A 22,266-nucleotide genomic window follows, 5' to 3' on the forward strand; every position below is an offset into this window, starting at 1 on the left:
GGGGTTTGTTTATTTGTGTGTGTGACATGCATGCATGTGCAAGGGCATTTGTACTCACCTAGGAGCCATGTGTCGCCATGCTGCCCAGCTTCCAGGGCCCGGCTCAGGGCAGTAATTCTGTATATGAAACTGTCATGGGTGGAGCCAGGGTAGTTTGCATAGACAGTGGTGATGATTCCCTTTGCAACGCATACCACCTGTACACTGACGGAATGCCAGTGCTTGCGGTTTCGGTAGATGTGCTCAGTGGCCCTAGGTGGACGTAGGGCCACATGGGTGCAATCTATGGCACTGAGCACTTTGGGGAAGTGTGCCACCCTGAAGAAATCCAGGACAACGGCCTGCCTTTCTGCGGGTGTTCTGGGCATGTATATGTGCCTGCGGACTGAGGGGCGCGCTGTCATGATTGCCAGTACGTGGTGTAGGCAGCGTGACTGCGTGGCCTGTGAGACCCCCCCCACTATGGCAGTAGTCAGCTGAAATGACCCAGTGACCAAAAAATGCAGGACATTGAGCAGCTTCTCCAAGGGGCTCAATGCTTGGGAGCAAAGGGTGGGGGATGTAAGGTCATCTTCCCACTCCCTGACCAGGTCTAGGATGATGTGGGGTGGAAACCTATAACTGCCATAGACCTGGTCGTCAGGCATCCCAAAAAGGCTTGTCCGTGGTGCGAAAATGCGTGCCCTGGCTATTCTCCGCCTCCTGCGGTGTCCCACGATCATTGCTGCGACAAATGGGGCATTCATCGTAGCTGTATATACGTGTTTGTTGTTTGTGCACACTTTTATACTGTGCGCGGGGACGCTTCCGCCTGCCTTCGTGTGGCGGACGCGTTGACGCCTGTGTGCGTCTTTTGCCGTGCGCGGGTTTCCCGTATTCGAATCCATGAATACGGGTTGTTCGCGTGCGTGTGGGCGTTCCGTGTAGTTCCCTGCAGTACTTCCCCAGTTATGCCTTCTTTTTCACGCGTTATTCCCCATTCCGCGTGTTACGCCCACTGTTCCGCCCACTTTGGTTGTGTGCGCCGCGCTATGTGCACTTTTGCTGTGCGCGTAGCGCACGCCGTGTATGCCTGCGTGCGCCATGGCTGGATTGGGCGCACGGACAGCGGGAAACACGCGCAGTGTCTTAGTTGAATCGCACACGTGCGCGTGCGCTGCGTTTCTCACGCTTGCGCTACCTTGCGCCTGCTTGCGCTGGGATTTTCGGCGCACGTTTGCTCCATGAATCGACCCCTTAGTCACAACATTCCCTGATGTATTCTGTGAGAAATCAGGGAGAGTGCATGGCACTTATCATTATATCAAAACTCCAAAGAGAAAAGTGGTCCATTTGAAACCATATAGACTTCCAGAAGCCTGTAGACAGATAGTGGTTGAGGAAGTGAACAAAATGCTAAAGGCAAATATTATCGAACCCTCTTCAAGCCCATGGTCCTCCCCTATGGTGTTAGTCACAAAATCTGATAATTCCTGGAGGTTTTGCATAGACTTCCGATAGGTCAACACCATCGCCAACTTCGATGCCTATACTATGCTGCGCATCGACAAATTGATTGATAAACTCGAAAATGCCCCCTTCCTATCAACCCTAGACTTAACCAAGGGGGGACCGGCAGGTCCCAGTACATGGACCTGATAGGGAAAGTACAGCTTTATTGACGCCCCTCGTACTATTCCAGTTCAAAGGCCTCCCTTTTGGCCTGCACAGGCCCCTGCCACCTTCCAACGGCTTATGCACAGGATATTACAGCCCTACATAGTCATTCATAGTAAGACTTGGAAAGGCCATCTTTTCCATCTCTTTAATATTATGAGAGGCATCAGAGAAGCCGGCTTAACTGCCAATCCATCCAAATGTAAGCTGGCTCAATCAGCCGTGAAAAATCTGTGCTTCTTTGTAGGGAATGGTGGTGTCCAGCCTCAATGAGAAAAAGTAAAAGCCGTCCTAGATACTCCCACGCCTGAGACCAAGAGAGACCCCAAAGCATTTTTAAGATTAATCGGTTATTACCGTAGGTTTATCTCTAATTTCTCAGACAGAACAGCTAGGTTGACAAATTAAAGAACGCCTAACCCCAGAAAATTCATTGGACTGACGAGGACGATGTATGTTAAAAAAGCTTAAAACAAACCCTGTGCCCTCTGTCCCCCATACTTTACGCCTTACACCTGGAACCCTTTCTAGAAGCCATAAGAGCCAACGAGGACACAGCAGGAATACCCTTCGGGGGAGGGCACCCACAAAGTAGCCGCCTTCACAGACGACATGCACATGACAGTGACCCAACCAATTACCTCCCTGAGGGCAGTAGACATAGAACGCAACCAGTTCGGAGCAGTGGCTGGATTAAAAGTGAACATAAACAAATCTCAAATCCTCAGCCTCACCCTCGCGACCAAGGCAGAACAGAACCTCAAAAAGACCTGCCAGTATAGGTGGGTAGAAAACTCCATAAAGTATCTAGGAGTAAAACTAACCAAAACGGTGGGTGAACTCTATCAAGCAAACTACCCTCCCCTACTGGGGAAGCTTAAAACCAAAATGATCAACTGGGGCCCTATGACAATAACATGGATGAGGCGTATAAATGTCCTAAAAATGGTGGTACTCCCACAACTACTCTACTGTTTTACCGCTCTCCTGATCCGCATCCCTATGGCCTTTTTCAGATCCCTCCACAAAATCACAAACCAATTTATCTGGAATTAAAAAAACGGAGAGTTGCTGCCAAATTAATGACAACCCCAACATCCTGAGAAGGAATGGGGGAACCGGACTTCAGGGCCTACTATACAGCCGCACACACAAGGGTCATCAGAGACTGGCAAAAGGACGACAGGGGGAAAATATGGAGACCCATTGATAAGGCGGTAGCAGGGGGAGGATTGGAGGGGATCTTATGGAAACCCAAAGCAGATAGACCGGCACAAATGTACAGTAGCGCAATCCTAACAGTGGTGGGAGACGCATGGGACTATGCAGTAAAAAGGGCACACATTACCACCTACCCATCCCCATATACACCCCTATTTGACAACCCGCAAATTATCCTGGGACATAAAATACACGCCTTTGAGGCCTGCAACAAGGGGGATGCCAGAGGTTTAGAGATATGTTCGATGGAGACCAGGTTAAACTCTTTGAGCAATGCAAGGATGACTTCGGCTTGGGTGAAAGCAGAGGTACAGCTATACTCAGTTGAGGCATTGGCTGCTACATCCCTCCATAAATGAAGCGGGGACCCATCAACTGACCCCATTCGAGAAGTACTGAAATACTGACCCCGGGGATAGGAGAGTGGTTACAGCAATATACAAACACATAAAAGAGGGAGAGGAACCCCCCAACTAGAGCATATATGAATAAATGGGAGGAGGCCACAAGATGCACGATAGAGGAATCAGAGTGGTCAATACTGTGGGGCAGATCCCTAAACTGTAGAGATCCCTACAAGTTAGAGAGATATGGCTGAAACTAATATTCCAGTGGCACTTAACACCGGTCAGGCTACATATAATATACCCAGGGACCTCACAACTTTGCTGGAGGAATTGTGGAGGGGTGGGTACTTGGAGCAACATATGGTGGGAATACCCAAAAATAGACAGCTACTGGAAAGGTATCCAGGAAGCAATCGAGCAAGTCCTACGGGTCACGAGTGGAGGGAACAGGTGACAAGCAATGATAGGACTCAATGGGGTTCTAGAGGACATCAGCTCAAAACCAAACCGCAAACTTTATGTCATCATGATGATGGCTGCAGTGCTCTTTCTGGTGCACAAGTAGAAGGCAGGGGACCCCGCACAGGATCATGAGTGTGTAGCGAAAATCTGGTTATTTGTAGCCATGGAATGGCTCACTTACTGGATTCAAGGGGAACATATCAGGTTCAGCACTGACTGGTCATGTCTACTGAGATACTTGAGAGCCGGTGCACACCGCACATGGTGCCCTAGGTCTCTGAGCCTCCTGGGAATTACGGACCCCCGGGGGAAGGCGAACCATGAAAGACTTATATTGGTGAACTAACACAAAGGAAGGCCCCGAGGATACCATCATTACCAATCCAGGACCAATCCAAGGAGCAGTGCCAGAGCAAGGACAGTACCCAGATCAGGGAGTGGTCGGGGCAGGGGAGAAAGGGGATGAGGTGGAGGGAAATCCCTCGTGTTGGAATCAGGGCATCAGGCTCTCTGAAATAAGAGACTTTGAATGGCAAAGAGACTTTTGCACAGAAGGCCCTGATGATGAGGTTTTGAACTGCATCCTCGGGCTAGAGAAGCCAGAGTATGCTAAACTCAAGTGTGCCACCTTGTTCCGGGCTGAAAACATGGGGAAGGGAAGCCAACAGCTTGAATATCCTGACCTATCATTTCTTGAACACTTTTTTTTTTGCATAACATTGTTTCGCACACTAGTTGTATTTAGACATAAGGATTGGCAATAGGTTTATAAGCATAGGCCCTTTTATTTTGACAGACTTGACTAGGACGTTGTTATTATTATTTGATGGTCGTAGGTTGCTCCCATCTTTAGATTTAGGATTAGATAGGTGTTTTTCAAACCCAATTGAAGTTCAATAAACAGCCTTTAACTGTGGTCACTTGTGTCTGTCTTACCGTTTGATACCATGCCTTCCTTACAGAAGCTGTAATTAACAATACTAACTTAATAATGAGATACAACATAATCCCTCCACCCTTATTGGCTGCCACCTATATAACATGCTAATGACCCCCTATAGTCCATGGACCAATTGGCCACTTTTAATCTAAGCCCATCATCATTTTTGACTTGAAGACCAGAATGGATGTTTTTACCTTATTGGCACATTGATATATCGTAACCGTCTCGTCTCGAGATGTGCACCCCTATGGCCCAGACACAATGAAAGTAAACTGGCAAGGCCAACTCTGCATTCATAGACAATAGGCCTTCTCATACCAGATGATGTGGCGCACACAAGTTGCCTCCCCGACGTTGTACTTCATTTATTTCCATCACCTCTGCTCCTACTATCCCAAATCACAGAACACCCTTCGATGCTCTGTGCAGGAGGACAGGGAAAGGCCATCACTATTGGATCCTGACCCTGTGGGTGGACAAGCAATGGACGATCTCCTGAGTGGAGGGTCCTTGGGAACTCCCCAGACCTGTATGGGCCATTATAAAAGTGTTCCACTTCACCCCCCTTTAAAATACATTCAAGTTCTGAGATGAAGAAGAAGCAACTGTAGAGATGACCTCCTCTCACAAACCCGTGAATACAGTAGCGGGGTGGAATCAAATGAACTTACAACCTATTGAATACCAAATTGTATGAAATAAGTGAAAGTAACACAAGTTTCTCCTATTGAATACTGAACTACATGAAACAAGTAAAAGAAATCCAGGTTACTCATATTCAGTGGCCGAAGTGTACGAAAAAAAGTAGTGGAACTATGTTCCCTGCTGGCCTGCACCCACTCCCGACAAACCCCATCACCACATCCCCTCCCACACACAATACACACCCACAAACACTTGCACCTGTTGTTTAAGGGAATGTTCAGTGCAGTGCACTGAAAGTGCAAGTTTCAACTTCTTCCTACACTTTTATTTTAAAACGAAACCATTCTGGAATGGTTTATTTTTAAAATAAAAGTATAGGAGCTGTAAAAGGTCATTTAAAAAAGTACAGGAGCACCGCTCCCGACCGCTCCTGCTCACTTCGACCACTGCTCATATTGAGGAGTGGAAGAAGAAAGAACAGGTATATTTTATTAAAGGAAAGCCATATTTACAAGTGAAAGCAACACATTTGGCAAACTGAACCACTTGTCTGAATACAAATAACTGTGAATAAAGCAGAAACCAGATTAAGAAACAACAGATCTGATACAATGGTGACGATGTGGCTTAAGAAACTGCCTGTTGATTAAACTATTGAACTCTGAAAGAAACCAGAAAGTTCCTGGTTGCGTTACCTGTAGTGGGTGGACCATGTGGTCTGGAACTGTGCCAAGACCAGAGGCCACTTAGAAGCTAACAAGGGAATTTGCTGTGGTGAAAGAAGGAAAACAGAAGACGTTGAACATCAGACTTGGGGAAGGCAGCACTGAGTACTAAAGTCTTGTGCTACAGATAAAGCTTCAAGATACTTCTTTGTGTGTTGCATTTGAAAATTGGACTTCGGGGAAGGAAACCCTAAGTATTGGTGCCTTAGAACTGTGTTACCCTTGAACTGTGTTGAACTTGGGCAAGGGAACCCTGATCCCTGCAAAAGTGTGGAAATGTATTTCTTCTACACAAAGGTAAATGGAACATTATGGTGAACTTATTGACATTGGGGGAAAAAGACTAAGCCACAGCTGTAAAACAAGCTAAGAACTTTATGTTTGAATCACTGCTTAGTTTATGACATCCCTACACATTGTTTTGTATTAGTTGTAAGGGCAAGCATAGACTTTGGACAAAGATAGACTTTTCAGTTGAATATTCTGGCACAGACTTTCCTTAGTTTCTTTAGGTAGGGAAATCCCACCTTAGCTTAGGGCAAGATAGGCCTTACTCCATCCTGACATTTTCTTAATAAATCATTATTATTTAACCTTGAATCTGTTGTCTGTGTCTCCTTCCATGATGCCAACTACACACTGCTCATTGGGCAGGGCAGTAGTACTCTAAATCTTCACCTTTCCTGTTGGCATCACAAAACCTTTAGCCCTGTTCTCATGAATTTGTCCTTCAAAGGGTGCATCCCTACCAGCTCTCCCCGCAGCTCACAATTCGTTCCCACCCTTTTCAGGCTCTGCTGCTGGATACAATTAACGTTTATCTGTGCACTGCGGGTACATCTGACTTCGGCTTCTCTCCTGAAGAACGGAAAAGGGAATTTGTTTTGGGAGCTGAGCTACACAGTGCAGCCGCTCCACATCAATGCCTATTCTGTTCAAAGTGTACCAGGCCTTAGTTTCCAATAAGGCTATTCTTCTGCCATGTTAACACGCTTACCTCACTTCTACCATAGTACCATTCTGACTCCATCTTTCACCTGCTTCAACTCTTTCCCTAACTCACTGCCGTTCATAACTTTGAATGCATCAACTAAACACTCGGCATATAGTACTGCCCTACCCATAACCTCTGCAACGCCAACAGTAGTACATTGGTTGCTCTTTCCGTGTTGCTATATGTAAGCCTCTAATATGTGTCAAACCTAACTAAAAGCAATACTCGGCGGCTTCTGCCATGCAACTCTCACTCTATTCCCACAGTATTTCGTGCTAACACGTTGTCCTCAATATGAACATGTTTTCCTGGTTGGGACACTGTACATTCATCCCAACACTTTACACAATTTAGACATGAGTACCCCTCCCATATATTTTTGGGATATTACAAACCCTTTTAGAAAAAAGTCACATTCCTTATAATATTATTTGCAGAGCAGCTATATACGCTATCGCTCGTGCATTGTGTAAGAATTACTCTTTAAGTTCATCTGCAAGAGCAGATACATTAGAACAGTCAATTCTATAGTTAAAAAGTAAGTCTCAATCCATCTTCCAATATACAATGGTATCCATTGGTCCTACATATCCTATGTACCATACTTTGGACCAGATCACCAGATGTCAAGGGAGGCTGATTTCAAAGATTTCAAAGATTGGGTCATGCTTGCTGCAACAAGCAAGTTATTAATTAATTTACTTGGTAGAACTATGGGAAAGGTAACATCATCATAAGTCACCCAGGACAATGACCAAGGCATCTGTCCAAGATTGGATTCTGTTATCTCTTTCTATGTGCTATCTTTTTGGACCAAGAAATCTAGGGATTTTGCTGCTCACCTCATTACAGCATTACTCCTCACCTCATTACAGCATTTCTATCATTCCACAGGAACAGTAGGGTAAATACAACATAACTTTTAGCTATTTCCTTCTATTACCAAAGGCAATTGTGGCTGCAGTTCTCCCAGGAGTCTTTGTGGTGGACATTTCGGTCTGACAGGGTGTATCTTCATGGACTCCAGCTCAAGTGTTTGCTCGACTTTTGGAGCAGACACAATTGCCCAAGGTTCTGAGTCTCTTAGACTTCCAATTTCAGATTTCCCACCAGGAAGTCAGCCAGGGTCAAAGGGTTGAGTCTTTTCTCACCTGCAGTAGATGGGGTGGCCACGGTTGGGTAGATCCTCAGGTTGGTACTTCATCACAGCACACAGTTATCAAAACTTCTCTTGTGAAAGGACTCGGATCAACATAACCTGTGTGTGCTGGAAGGGGTATGTCATGATCTGGATGCATCCACTAGCACTAGGTATGTCATGATCTTAAAGCATCCACTTGCGACCTCTCTGCTCCATGCCAATCCAGATTGGCTTCTCCAAGAAAGGACCAATCAAAGGATAAACTGCATGGAAATAAATCATCTCGCAGACCGCCAGCCGCCTGGCTAGACCATAATAAGTCTTCCACAATGTATACTTCGCGTCGGTACTAAACTTGAAAAGTGTTTGTTTTCGTCTTGTACCAGCCCTAGAATGCCTTACCGATACCAAGCGTCAGGGTACCTTTAATTTAGGAATGGCAGTCACCTCGTAGATATTTCTGACAATGATTTAAGTGAGCAGCAATACATTTCATATTGATTTGAACGTATTATACTTTTTCCATTAAACATTTTGAGGCTGATTCATGGAATTTGTGCTCCGAAAAAACTGGGATTTGTGCGCCATTCTGCCCGCAAATCCCTGTTTAACAAATAGGGATTTGCGGGCAGAATGGTGCACAAATCCTTGTTTTTTGGCGAACAAATTCCATGAATCAGCACCTTTGTTCTTTCAGCCATACAGTTTTGCCCTAATCCTTTGTAGGAATTAGAGAATGATCAAGGTGGTTACCTGATTGCTCCTGTCCCAGGGCTCAGAGCTGATGTTCTCTTCCTTATTCGAGAGGATGTATTTTCTGAAATGTAAATTACATTCATTACCAGCTGAACCCACCAAAAATACAATTTTTGTATAGAAAATAGAATTTCCGATGCAGATTAGTGAACTACTGAACATGTCTATTCAAGACACTAAAGTAGTTTATGTACTGTGAGAAACCTGATGGTATTCTCACTCCTAGACCACTTGGATCCTCTGCGCAGGTGGCCAGGGAAAGGCCATTGCTATTGGATCCCGACCCTGAGGGCAGAGAAGCGAGGGAGGATCACCTGGGTGGAGGGTCCTTGGGAACTGGGAGTGGGGTATCCCCCTTTCCCTACTAACCACCAACCCAACCCTTCCCCAACCTTTATGGGCTTTTGTAAGCCAGTTCCCCTCATTTCCCTACCATTGACACTTGACAGTACTGAGACGAATAAGTGGCAACTAAGAGCAATGAAGTCTATGCTCTTTTACCATTTAGTACTGGGATGAGGAAGATGCCTTCTAAGAGCAGCGAAGGTCAGGCATGCCCTCTTAATGGTGGTCAGGCAAGGCTGATTGATCGTCCACATCAGCTGCTCGTGAAAGGGCTGCAGGTGTATAAATGGAGGCCAACCAAGTGACAAAGGGGTAACGACAGGAGAAGGACCAGGAGACCAGTGCCTGCAGCAGAAAACCTTACGGCGTGGTGAGGGAGCTGGGACTCCCTGGAGCAGACTGGGACCTGTGACGGGAGCCATGGTGGAAGGCTGCCCATTCCCTTTCTACTCAACGTGCTTGTTCCCGTGTGGTGGAGGACCACTCCAGGAGTGTCTGAGGGGCAGGAACTGGAGCCTCTATACTAAAGGAAAAGGCTGTGTGATCCACGCTGCAACACACACTTTCTAAGCAACCAGTGAGCTTCTGGAGATTGAGAAAACCGGTGCGTGCGTGTGTGTGAACTTGAGCATTTCTTGACCTGAATAATTTGTATCGGAGTGGTCGCGTGTGGCTAGAAAAACATTTTTGAAAGTCTGACAACATTCAATCATATAAGTAAAGCGAAACTGACAATTATATTTGTCAACATCAAAAAATGGGAAATATCTTGCATGGGAGTGGTCGCATGTGGCAAGAAACATGTTTTCAAAGGTCTCAGAGCAGTGAACCATTTAAGTAAAGCGAATCGAACAACTCTTGAACTATAAATGGAGAGAAAATGATCACTAAGCAAGAGATATAATCATTGAATGCCGAAATGAAAGAAAACTTTGCAACCATTACAGAATTAACACCTTTGAAACCCAAAGAGGGGAAAAGAAACTTTAGATACAAGCCAACCATTATATGTTGGACTGTTGAATGAATATTACAAGCCAACCATTATATTAAACAAAAAACAGTACACTGACATCTAATGTGACTTTACAGATTATACAAACAAGTGATACTGAAGCCTGATTAGCACTGGAATGTTCAATTTATATGCAAGATGTAAATTATCTTAACAAATATTCAAATCAACATTAACTGAACTATGGCGACCAAGATATTTTATGTTTCATTTTGAACTATGCCACTTGAAACTTGGGGAAGGGAACCCTGAGCCATAACCAGGAACATTTCATCTCAAGGTTATTTGAACTGTGTTACTTGAAACTTGGGGAAGGACACCCTAAGTCCTTACCTGGGGAAAGGAAACCCTGAGACCTGAATAGAACTATTTCATCTCAATTTTAAGAAAGGGAATTTTGAGACTTTGCTTTTTGGAACTGTTTTATACTTGAGGAAGGGGGCTGAAGGGGGCTGAAAGAAAAGCTGTAAACTGGAAGAAGAACACAGTTTTCTTTTAGTTGCTGACATCCCTACACATTGTAAAGTTATAATTGTGAGTGCACATATAGGATTTGGACACAGACAGATTCCTAAGTTCAACTCTTTGACTCAGACATTCCTCAGTTTTATTTAGGAAAACTCACCTTAGCATAGGGCAATTTAGGCCTTTTTCCAACTTGACATTTGAGTTAATAGAATGATATATGATATGTTATGTATAACGCGCTTAATACCCAGAAGTTTCTAAGTGTAGACCCGGGGATCGAACCTGTGTTGCGCCGTGTAATCTTGCTTCTAAGGTGAGCATGTTGCCCCTGAGCTATCCTCCAGAGACTGAATTGTTTTGAATCTGGAATCTGTGGTATGTGTCCTTCTTCATGATGCCTTCACAGTACCTAAGCATGTATACGCTGATCTGTTTATCTATGTATCCCGGTCTGCCTGTTTGTTGGTCTGACTGTGTGCATGCCTATCTAGCTAAACATGTAATAAAAAACAGGTTTTCAAAAAATGTGAGGTTACTGTCATTGGTGTCAGCAACAAATCTGACAATCTGAGGATCCCTATTATCAAAAATATCAATTTTCCAGAAGTCAGACATAGCTCTCAATGTTGTGAACTATCATGGTCTGGGCAAGGAGAGATTGCTCCTGTCCTTCAGGTATAAAGTGACAGCCAGAGCTAAGCAGCACAATACCCTAATGTGTGCTCTTAGCTTGTGTCTCCTGACTGCAGGCTAAGTCATTATCAATCTGCATTTTAATGTTACATAATACAGATTATACCCTGAAAAGGTCTCCTGATTTAAGTATTATCCTCCAGCATCTTCTCTAGCATTTTCATGCAATTGCTGCATAATATTCTTTATAATATGGCATTAAGAGAATGTCATTGTATTATCAGAAAGATTACATTTCAAGATCAAACAGGAAATTGTCCCGTTTCAATACAAAATAATTTAAAATAGCATCATATCTAATAAAAAACGTTTTTCTCTTAAATGCTGTAAAATTCTCTTCCAAAACCCCAGTAGTGCCACTGTTAATGAAATCTTATGAAATCTCCTGCCCCTCATGGCATCTGTGTGCCATAGTACAGTCTGATTCTTCCAAAGCATTTGTTTCCCAAAGCACCCAAATAACAATTCGCTTTCCACTGACAACTTTGGACATTCAACCATCAGATGTCAAACAGTCTCAATCTTATTTTTGTTCTGACAAAAGTCTGCTTATTCTCTGTTGATGGGAACCCCTTTCATGCTCCTCTCCTGAGTCTAATAATCTGAGAAAGGAACCCATTAACATTCTCCACATTTCCTGATCAGGGAATCGACCAGCATCAATTTGGCTTCCATCTTCTTGGCGAAGGGTATTAAATATTCCTGGAACATGCATTTGGTTTGCAGATGTTCAAACTTGTTTGTCTGTCCCATTCCTTAATCTTGTTTTTGTAAATCATAGATTTGGCACTTGATAGGAATGTCATAAACCACTTGATAGTGAATCCGAATTAGAAAAGATTAAAAATATCTAAAGTAGCATTGTTCCCTCCAGCTGTCTCCATCTCATTCAATTTCCCCAACAAACAAGTGCACATGGAATTTCAGATTTTCATGTATGCATCCGGAGCTCTCATTTTAACTAAGGCCAGAAATTAAGATAACCCCAGCTTAGCTCTCCCATTGGTAGTCCACAGAGTTTACACTCTCTGTGATATTCAAACTTGTTCAACCACCTATCCTGGAAGACACCCCATATCTCTGCACCATATAATTTAGCATGGCTTGTCAAAGCCCCTAAGGGCCGCAATTAACTTTCTCACTCTTTCAGTCTTAGTATTCCTGAAACTCTTCTAGTGTAAATGGTCTTTGAAGAAGCGGCCAAGATAGCAAAACACTGTATATTTAGCCCTAATCTTTTTTCATTTTGAGGATAAAAAGAAGAGGTTATACCCAAAGGTGTTAATATCTAACGTTTGTGACTGCATCTAGCATATGCTGCAAAGACACTTTTGTAAATGTGGATCTGGCCTAATTTGGGTGGTAGCTTCTGACCTTCTCAAAACTTTCGTCATTATCATTACCTTCCTCTTTGCTTCTACCTTCGCTCCTGGCACTGTGCACCTGGCCACCCTCTTTCCCGTGGGCCCAGGTACCTGCTCACCCTGTCGCCCTCCTGCACTGCCTCCTGGCCACCCCTTGCACTGGTGGACTGTATCTGTACCCATACAGCCCCCCTCTCTTCTTCTCTTTTTCTGCACTTGTCTGACTCACCCAGTCTGCTGCCATAAACACAGCGCATGCCACTTGCTGGCTGTACTACCACTGTTTATTACCTCAATTTTCTATTTATTTTATTTTGTTCTCAATGTCACTGGGCCTAGTAAGATCGTTGTTGTTTTTGTGCTCCCCCATGCTCCCCTCCCTTGCCTAGTCGCGCTCTGAAACACTTGTGTACGAGCGTGATACAAATAAAATATCATATCATATATCAGGCATACATGAATTCAATAAAAAATGAGCCAGGTGCATCGCTGCTTGTTTTAAGCCTCTTCTAGTCTCTGGTGGTCTAGTTATTGCCCTTGTGTATGGAGAAGCATGATCATTTGGAGCAAACCAGGGTCTATCACCTATTCACTCGGCTTTGTCCATAAGCACTTTCGATCAATTCAGTCAAAGACTGAGGAATAATCAAAAAATGCAGAAAATATTGGGGACGTACTTATGCTCAGAGCTTGAAATTAGGAAAAGGACAATTATGTGGAGGGAGACCTGTTTGATACACTTGTTACACTTGGTGTATCCCCTTAACAGTAACCAATTGTAGTTTATTATTCTTAGTGTATACATGGTTAGCTCATTAAATCCTTATACACATTCTTACAAAAATATAGAACAAAAGAGAAAGAGAAGAAATAGAGATACAAATTAAAAATAAGGAAAGTGGCTGGGGTTGTGGCTTAGCCGCCAACAAAGATGGACACACCGCTTCACATCTATGAAGAGGAGTGAGCTCGAAAAAGCTTACTGACCTCCATGTGGGAAACCAAATCCCACACAGTGGCAGAGTGACAGCCCATAAGCCAATCCTCCAACGTCAGGGTGCAAGACACAAGCTGTGACCACCACAGAGGGTAGAGTTGATTGGTGAGTTCTCCTCTGTCTCTGGTACGCGAGGCCTAGCCTGGAGGGCGCACAGGTGGAGGTCGTCCTCCTGTGGAGCCAGCCTTTGGCCTGTTTCTGAGTAAAGGGTGAGCGTGGATGGTGACTCGTATGGTTTGCAAAGCACGAGGAAGGTGGAGCGGCCGAGTGCCTTACTGGGGCATTATTGAGGTGCTGGGAGGCGCATATGCAGAATACAGTATCGATCCCAGCTGCTGCAGGGGCCTGAACCACAGGCGTGGACATGAAGCTGCTCTGGTGAGGCTTAATCCTTTTTTGCGAGGTCGGGAGGCCATATTGACTATGTGAGTCACCAGGTGCCAGCTAATGGAGTGAGGCTATGCACTGGGTGGCCATCTTAACCAAGGGCAGAATGTTTAACCCCTGAAATCAGGGCCCACACCAACTTCAGCTCCCGACCTGGCATGAATGATCCTAGCTGTTTGGGGAGCAGAGGAGGATGCACAGCAATGACCAGTGTGAAATACAGAAATGTGTTCCCAGCTCAAGGCAGTTCAAGGCATGATGGTGCAGACTCTCAATGAGACTGTCATTTGGTAACAGAGCTCCAAGATAATATCTTAAACTTGCTTGCCCAACCAAGTTCTGGCACCCACCTAAGGCCTCCAATGCAGAGGATGCCTTGGTACCTTTACTCTAACACTGAGGATCTGGGCCCAATAATTGTGACTGGGAAGATCATGAATAAGGGCAAAACTTTGGAACCTGATTTATTTGCACTGCGCTCTACGTTGAGTAAACAAGGTTCCACTAGTCAAGATGCTGCTAGATCCTCCTCGCCAGTGAGAAACGCAGTGTTGGCTACTTTGGGATGCACTGAAAAATCAATGTCGCGCTTGGAGTGTACATTTGATAAACTCTGCGAGAAAGTCACCTATTGGAATCCATTTGGAGCAAAGAATCACTGAGATTGGCCCACAATGCACTGAAGTGCTCCCTGCTGTGCAAGGCTTGGGAAAAGAAATATAATCGGAGATAAAGGGCAATATGGCCATGGAAATTAGATTGGAAGACCTAGAAAATACAGTGAGAGCTAAACAAATCATGGTTCTAGGTCTCCCCTTAGGGTGAGGAACTAGTCTCATTTTCTGTGGATCAGCTTCCCGAGATTGGGGCCTTTGAAGTGGAGGAGGAGCCCATACACACGATTAAATTGCATGCTTCTTACCAGCGCCAAGAGTCTAAGGCAGGGCCAATCCTCATTATAAAAAGTTTCCGATACTGGAGACAGAAGTCTAAAGGCAGCAAATGAAAAGAGGGCTCAGGAGTATCAGCAATAAAGGATTCTGTTTTCCCCATACCTGGTGCCAGCCACAGAGAAAAGGCGGAAAAGACAGCACTTTCTCAAGAAATCTTACCTTACACAGGGAATTATAGCGGGACATCTGTTCCCGGGAAAACTACAAGTCTCCTGGAAGGAGAAGGAATACATCTTCTGGGGTACAGAGTGGGCAGATGAGCTACTGAAGATGATATGGAAAAGTAAAGGAGTTGGGCTAATACCTCATCGAGCTTAATACCTTGATGTATGTTCATTTCACTTTAACAACAACTAATGAGTGCCACACATGGGTGATCAGCATGCATTGGTAAAAAGAATGACACTAACCCTAGGCCATATAAAATGAAATATTAAGACAATGTTTGACCATTTGCGCTACACCCTAACTTTTGAAAAAACAACTTTGCGCTGTTTTTATCATTTGCTCGTACTTTGACACGTAATTAAACACAGAGACAGGGCTACACACTTTTTTGGTACATATTCTTCTTTACTAGGCTGCGCTAACATGTGTTTCGACCTATAAAGACAGGTCTTCTTCAGAGTTTTTGTACCATTGATCCAATCCAATTTTAAACATTAACACCACAGATAGTGATTTCAGCAACATAAAATATTTCATATTATAGATTACCACCAATTTCGCAATTGTAATCCATATGAACAGGTACATTCATATTTGTTTGCAAAAATCAGATCAATTATAATTCCCAGTGTTGGTTACAAATAGCAGAGAGAAAGCATACAGAAGGCTTCTGTGTCACCATCACATGATATAAAAACACAAGGCAATTGATTTGCCCGCGCCCGACAATAAATCACCCTATTTTACAAGTGTCTATCTCCACCACCATGGTCACACATCCATCATCAAGACACAAACCCACAAACATAATCTGAAAAGTGACCACCAAAGTGGGGTTGGACTAATATCTCACTTGCTCCGTATAATACAGAAGTGGCCTCATCTTACATCTTATCTGCTGTCATTTCTTACCCAAGAATATAAGAACTATTGTATACTAATTACACTTCGTACACTCAATATGCGCCAGCTCACGTTGTATTGCCGGTAAGATAGCCGGTAAGATAGCTCAGCGGGTTAAGCGCTCGCTGCTGCGATCTGAAAGTGATCTGCAGGTCGCAGGTTCGAATCCCGGCAAGGCCAACTCAGCCTTTCATCCTTGCGTGGTCGATAAATGAGTACCAATTTCGGTTGGGTGATATTGTATGTAAATATGTGCTCTGTAAAGCGCTTTGGATAAAGGCGCTATATAAATAACACATCATTATCATTATTGGCTGAGCAAATAGTGGTCAGACCTTACTAAGATGATTGGGATGATTTCGGCATGAATATCTCTAGCCACATTATAGACCACACAGCGCCCAGGAAAAAGACTTCTGGTGGGGCAACTGTCTAGAAGCCCATGATCTTGTTTGCCTTAATATGAAAGAGGACTGTGGTGCCTTGTTAAAAGCTACATGGTCCAATGGCAGAACAGAATCTTGCCTGGCCTATGTATACATAAGCCATGAACTTTGGCACCATGTCAGTGGCATATCTCTTGAATATAACACTCCCAGCGATCATATGCTGCTGAGTTGGGTGTGCAATTGGGAAACTGAAACTAAGCATGGACAAAAACGGAGCGCCCCCCCCCCTTTTGTGACTGCGAATAATCAGGGCAATAGACTCATCTGGTCTGATCCTAACATTGAAAGATTCAATGTATATGTTACCTCGGACCAGCTAAAGATAGATTCACTGTTTGCATATTATAATTGGGATATGCGCAAGATAATACAAGCCCTTCCTGTACCACTAAAGCTACTGCGATTGCCAAACACAGGGAAGGGTGAAGTGAGGGGCCCTTATGACTCATTAATAAGTGAGAGAAATAGGCGATATCACAGTGGCAGGGCCGCGAATGTAAGAACTAAGGCTCTGACTGGCACTTAGCAGAGAGCAGCAATTTAAACACGGTACACCAATTATTTAAAAAAAAAACGGGCTTTTCCAGCACAAGTGCTCTCTCCACAGTGCTCATTCGAAATATATGTTTGAACTCCTTCGCATGAATGATAACAAAAGATGTTGGTTCTGCTATCAGCGGTATTTGTCTGGCAGTACTGCCATATAACTTAATCCTATCACAGAATCAGACTGGCTCGCTCATATATCAACCTTATGCTATGGTTAATGCACTGCTGTAAATGCAACGCGCGTAATGCAAACCATCATGGTTGATGGCCCGCTGACTCTAGAGTATGACTCTGAGGACATACAGGGAATAATTATGAAGCTGCGTAGTTCCAGAGCCCCGGGCCCAGATGCCATACCCAATTTAGTCTACTGATCTAATCCTGACTTTTGGACAAGAATCTGGAAGAGTTGGTTCAACAATATATTGTCTGATAGACGTATACCATGTAGTTGGCGGGATTCCATACTAATACCTATTTTTATAAAAAGCAGTGTGGGAGATCCAGCCAGCTACAGACTGCTGGCCATGCTCGATACTAGCGAAAAAATATTTGCTTCATTAATATTGAAGAAATATTGAAGAAATTTAGCATCTGTGCCGATACTACTAGTAGTAGATTAAAAAAATTCCAAATAGGATTTAGAAAATTGCACAGCACTATTTAGCGCATTTCTAATCCCAGAAATGTTATCTAACAAGTGCAAGTTATGTGTGTGCTATGTGGATTTCACTAAGGCCTTCGATATGGTCTCTGGGCCATTGCTCTGACAGAAGCTGCGGGGATGGGGTGTGGACCTTTCTCTATTGTGTCTTATAATGGCCATGTACCATGACTCCTGGGTAACCATTGGACTGAATCAAGAGGGGGAGTCCTTGTCACAGTTTAACACCGATGTAGGTTTAAGGCAGTGGTGCATGTTAGCACACAAGGCCGAGAACAATGCAGCTGCGGCTTACCGATCCACACGCTTCATACACAGCAACGAGACGCCTACGCTCAGCACAGGCTCACACTCTGTCTATTCCTAGTTTCAAGCTACAGACAGCCGGAGGCCCCAGCTTCCCGGTCCTTGTGGCTAAGCTCTGGAACACCCTACCCAATGCTCTCAGAAACATTCCTCACATCCATTCCTTCAAAGCTAAAACCAAATTGTGGTTACAGGAACGGGATGTCCTAGCCTCCTCTCTGTAATCCTTACATCTGTTAATCCCATTACCGATTGCTCATTGTACATAGACTGTTTTATACTGTATAATGAGATTTGTTCCTTTCCTCTCTATGCGATGCTCTGAACATTGTGTAAATATGTAAATATGTATACTGTATCTATGTGCTGTAACCTGTAACTGCCTTTTAAACATGCGCCCAGATGCCCCGGGGCAAGGTGCGCACTACAAATATAACAAATACAAATACAGAAAATACCCCTGCTTTATAACCTATATGTTTCAGATTTGGATGATGTATTGAGAGCGACCCATAATTTTCCACCTCGGCTAGGGACGCAGCCCCTAACAGGGATAATGGAGGCGGATGATACTGTCCTAGCGGACTGTACACTGATCGGGCTCCAGCAATCTATAGATGCTCCGCAGATCTATGGGGCTGTGAACCATCTCATCGTCAATACTGACAAGACAAAAATAATTATACTGGGTGGTAAACATAACAACACTACTTTGCAAGTAGTAGATAGATATATAGATCTGGGCTTCCTCGTCTGTACTGTCCCTACCCTTTCCAGTTACGAAGACTATACTAAAACCAAAGTCTTATGGAAAAGGTTGGCTCATAAGCAGTGTTTTGTGGCAAACCGCGGTGGGAATAACATAGAGGGACTTTTTGCTATTTCTGCTACCAGCATAATCCCGGGGAAAAATGTAGGGTTAGAATTACTCTCAGAGCAACACATTGCCTGGCTGGAAAAACTGAAGGGGAAAATCCTCAGATCTATCCTGAGAGTCCCGAATGCAGTGCCTGTGGAGGCGCTCCATTGCGAGTTGCGCCTTCAATCATTGCGGGCCAGCTGGTGCGTAAAGCGCTGCAAGTTATATCTTTCTCTTGTCACTGCTCCAATTAATAGTGAGACCCTTACTACTCTTTTTTCACGTAGATATCAAGCTCCTTATCATAACGCATTTTTGGCTGCATTGAAGAAAACTTCTAATGTCCACTTCCGCAACATTGATCGACACTTGACAGTCGGCACTAGCTATTCTGCAGCCATAGACCCTATAGATCCTGATGTCCTGAATAAACAAAAGAAAAAAACGCTAATTTGGGACAGGGCATCCACCATTTCTGGTCTGAGTGGGAAAAAGAGATACCTTGAATACAGCAGGCAAAGTTTCCTTGTTAGCAATCCCTGCATGTATAAAACAAAAATCTGCACAAACGACTTGAAAAGGTTTGCTTGTTATATGCGCTTTAACATGTTACCCACGCATGAGTATGTTGGGGAATGGACTAAGGTTCCAATTGCAAACAGAGTTTGTAAAATGTTTAAGGGTTCGATCGAGACACCACAACACGTTTTAACACAGTGCCCTAATGTCCATCTGCATTACCTAAAGGGCTACTAAGCATTTGTTACTCATATATCGGACGTATGGGCTGATCAGTTCTGGATTGCTTTGATTGGGGAAACCAAGTGTAAATGTGCTTAAGATTATAATGTTTTAATTAAAAGCACAGTAAATAAAAAAAAGTTTTAAAAAAGTGGATTCAGTATCATTTAACCGTAATATGTCTAAAGGAAAATACCTGTCTGGTATTAGTTTCTTGTACAACCTGCAGTAAGTTGTTCCATTTTTATGATACATTTAATTAAAGTGGTCCTTGCCTCCTAGAACAAATATTCTTTGATTTCAAGGCTATAATCATGGCCGGATCTGAACAGCAAAATTAAGATATATAACGGAGTGCTTTACAGAATACAACAATACAGATGCATACCTGAGCGCTTTTCAGAGGTAACAAAAGAACAGATATTCAGTGGGTTTGGGATATAGAGGGGCACAGAGGAGGGGTAGAGATGTACTGGATGGCGGGGAGGAGAGGTGTGGGCCGCGTCTAGTGAGTCAGGTGGCACGAGGGGCGATGTGATGGCCTAGGTGTTGAGGCAGAGAGATTCCCTGAAGAGGTGGGTCTTGAGTTCTTTTCTGAATTGTAGGAGCATGGGGCCGAGTCTGATGCTGATGGGGAGGAGGTTCCATAGTCTTGGGGTCCTGGCAAAGAAGGTGTATTTTCTGGTCCTTTCTTTTTTGCAGTGGCGGATTTCAAGCATGCACGTGTCCTGGCTTCTGGTGGTGTGCTGTCTGCCGGAGATGCTGAGTTTCTCTGGAAGGTAGCTGGGTGACTTGAAGGTCACTACCTTATAGATGATGCAGCAAGACTTGAAGGTGATTTGCATGTGCAGTGAGAGCCAGTGAAGTTCGATGAGGGTCAGGTTGATATGGTTGTATCTGCGTAGACCCTTGATGAGGTGTGCTGCCACGTGTAGGACACTTCTCAGGGGCACAAGGGAGAACAACAGGAGGCCTTCGATGAGTGCATTGCCCACATCCAGGTGCGATAGTATCAGTGCTTGAACCGTGCATCTAAAGCTGTCCGGAGGGAGGAAGCGCTTGACTTTTCACAGGAGGGAGAGCTGATACCAAGCTGTCTGAGTTTTCTTAGCTCTGGGTGTCTTGAAGGAGAGGTGTTTGTCGATGTGGAACCCGAGGGACTTGGCACAGGAGATAAGCTCAGGTGTGAATCCCTCAGAGTTCATGGGTGATAGGTAGGTCTGTATGTCTGGGTGTTCGGTGTTGTTGGTGTGGAGTAGGAATTTGTTCTTGGAGGGGTTGAGCTTCAAGTATTCACTGGACATCCAAGACTGGATCAGTGAGAGGCAAGTTTTGAGCCCCTGCATGTCCTTGATGGAGTTGATCTTGAGGTATAGCTGTGTGTTGTTGGTGTATTGGTGGATGTGGATGTTGTGTGTGGCTAGGAGAGCTCCAAGTGGTTCCATGTATAGATTGAAGCTCACTGGCAAGAGGATGGAACCCTGCCGGACTCCACAGGTGACGAGTAGCATTGGTGATCTAGAGGTGTCCATCTGAACAAACTGCTGGTCGTGGGCAAGGTAGGACTTGAACCAGCGCAGGACAAGGTTGCTGATCGCCATATGCCAATATAGGGTGTCCGTATGCAACTACTGGTCTACTGTGTCAAAAGCGGCCACAAGGTCGAGTAGAACCAGGAAGCAGGGGTGGCCGTCATCAAGGATGTTGAGCCAATTCCTGAGCCATAAGGCTGCCAGAGTAAGATGTCAGAGTCGGATACAGCCAGTGACAAGCTGTGGGGGAGGGCAGACGCTGGGTCTCCTAATACTTGGTAATCTGTTGTTCAGGGCTGTACACAGTGAGACCAACTGTGTGCTGTAGGCGCCCTGCATTGGGTGTCACTGGTTGCCAGAAGAACACAGCTTTGCAATAGGTTGCTCTGAGTAGCCGTGGCTGATCACAGGCTGGTTGATCTCAGAGTGAGTTAATAGCTGGTTACAGAGGCACACTCTAAAGGGCAGCAGCTTCTAAGGACAGTACTGCACCTGTGCTGAGAGGAAAACGCTGCTACTTTCAGATGTATAGACATACTGACACTGCCACTTAATTCAGTTTATAACGACTAGGGAGGCACGCAGGCCAGTCACTCGCCAGTCAGTGGACTGGCTCATCATTTCTGGATGGACCCGGTGCAGGACCCCCAGCGCAAAACAAGAAAGCTGGTCAGGCAAGAACCTACCACCGTGAACGAGTCCTCAGAGTGATCCCGGAGCCTCCGAAGTGCCACCACTTCTCTGCAACTACACCCACTGACTACTACCAACACGCCGATGGAAGCTTTCGAGGTGGGTGTCTGTGGTGACTGCAGTGAATAAGAGGTGTGCGGGGGGGGGGCTGGTTAAACAAAAGCGTAATCCCTCAGTTGGCACCCTGTTCCCTTCCCAAGTCCTGTCCCTCCTCTCTATGCCTGCGGAAACCATGGCAAACACGGAAGCCGCGCGGGTGGAAGCTTAGCCATCAGCAGGGCTGGGATACT

The 22,266-nt window shown here is 44.7% G+C and overlaps 1 protein-coding gene across 2 annotated transcripts in view; it reads right to left on the reverse strand.

Annotated features, from left to right (window-relative positions):
- ACOT12 (acyl-CoA thioesterase 12) overlaps nucleotides 1-22,266 on the reverse strand; it is an 816,096-nt gene that overhangs the window by 183,574 nt on the left and 610,256 nt on the right. For both annotated transcript variants that reach the window (XM_069627558.1, XM_069627559.1), the window contains one exon: nucleotides 8,888-8,951. In XM_069627558.1, coding sequence (XP_069483659.1) covers nucleotides 8,888-8,951 — 64 coding nt within the window. The remainder of the gene's footprint in view (nucleotides 1-8,887; nucleotides 8,952-22,266) is intronic.

This window comes from Ambystoma mexicanum, chromosome 6p, assembly GCF_040938575.1.
Source record: "Ambystoma mexicanum isolate Mex_15411 chromosome 6p, UKY_AmexF1_1, whole genome shotgun sequence".
NCBI lineage: Eukaryota > Metazoa > Chordata > Amphibia > Caudata > Ambystomatidae > Ambystoma > Ambystoma mexicanum.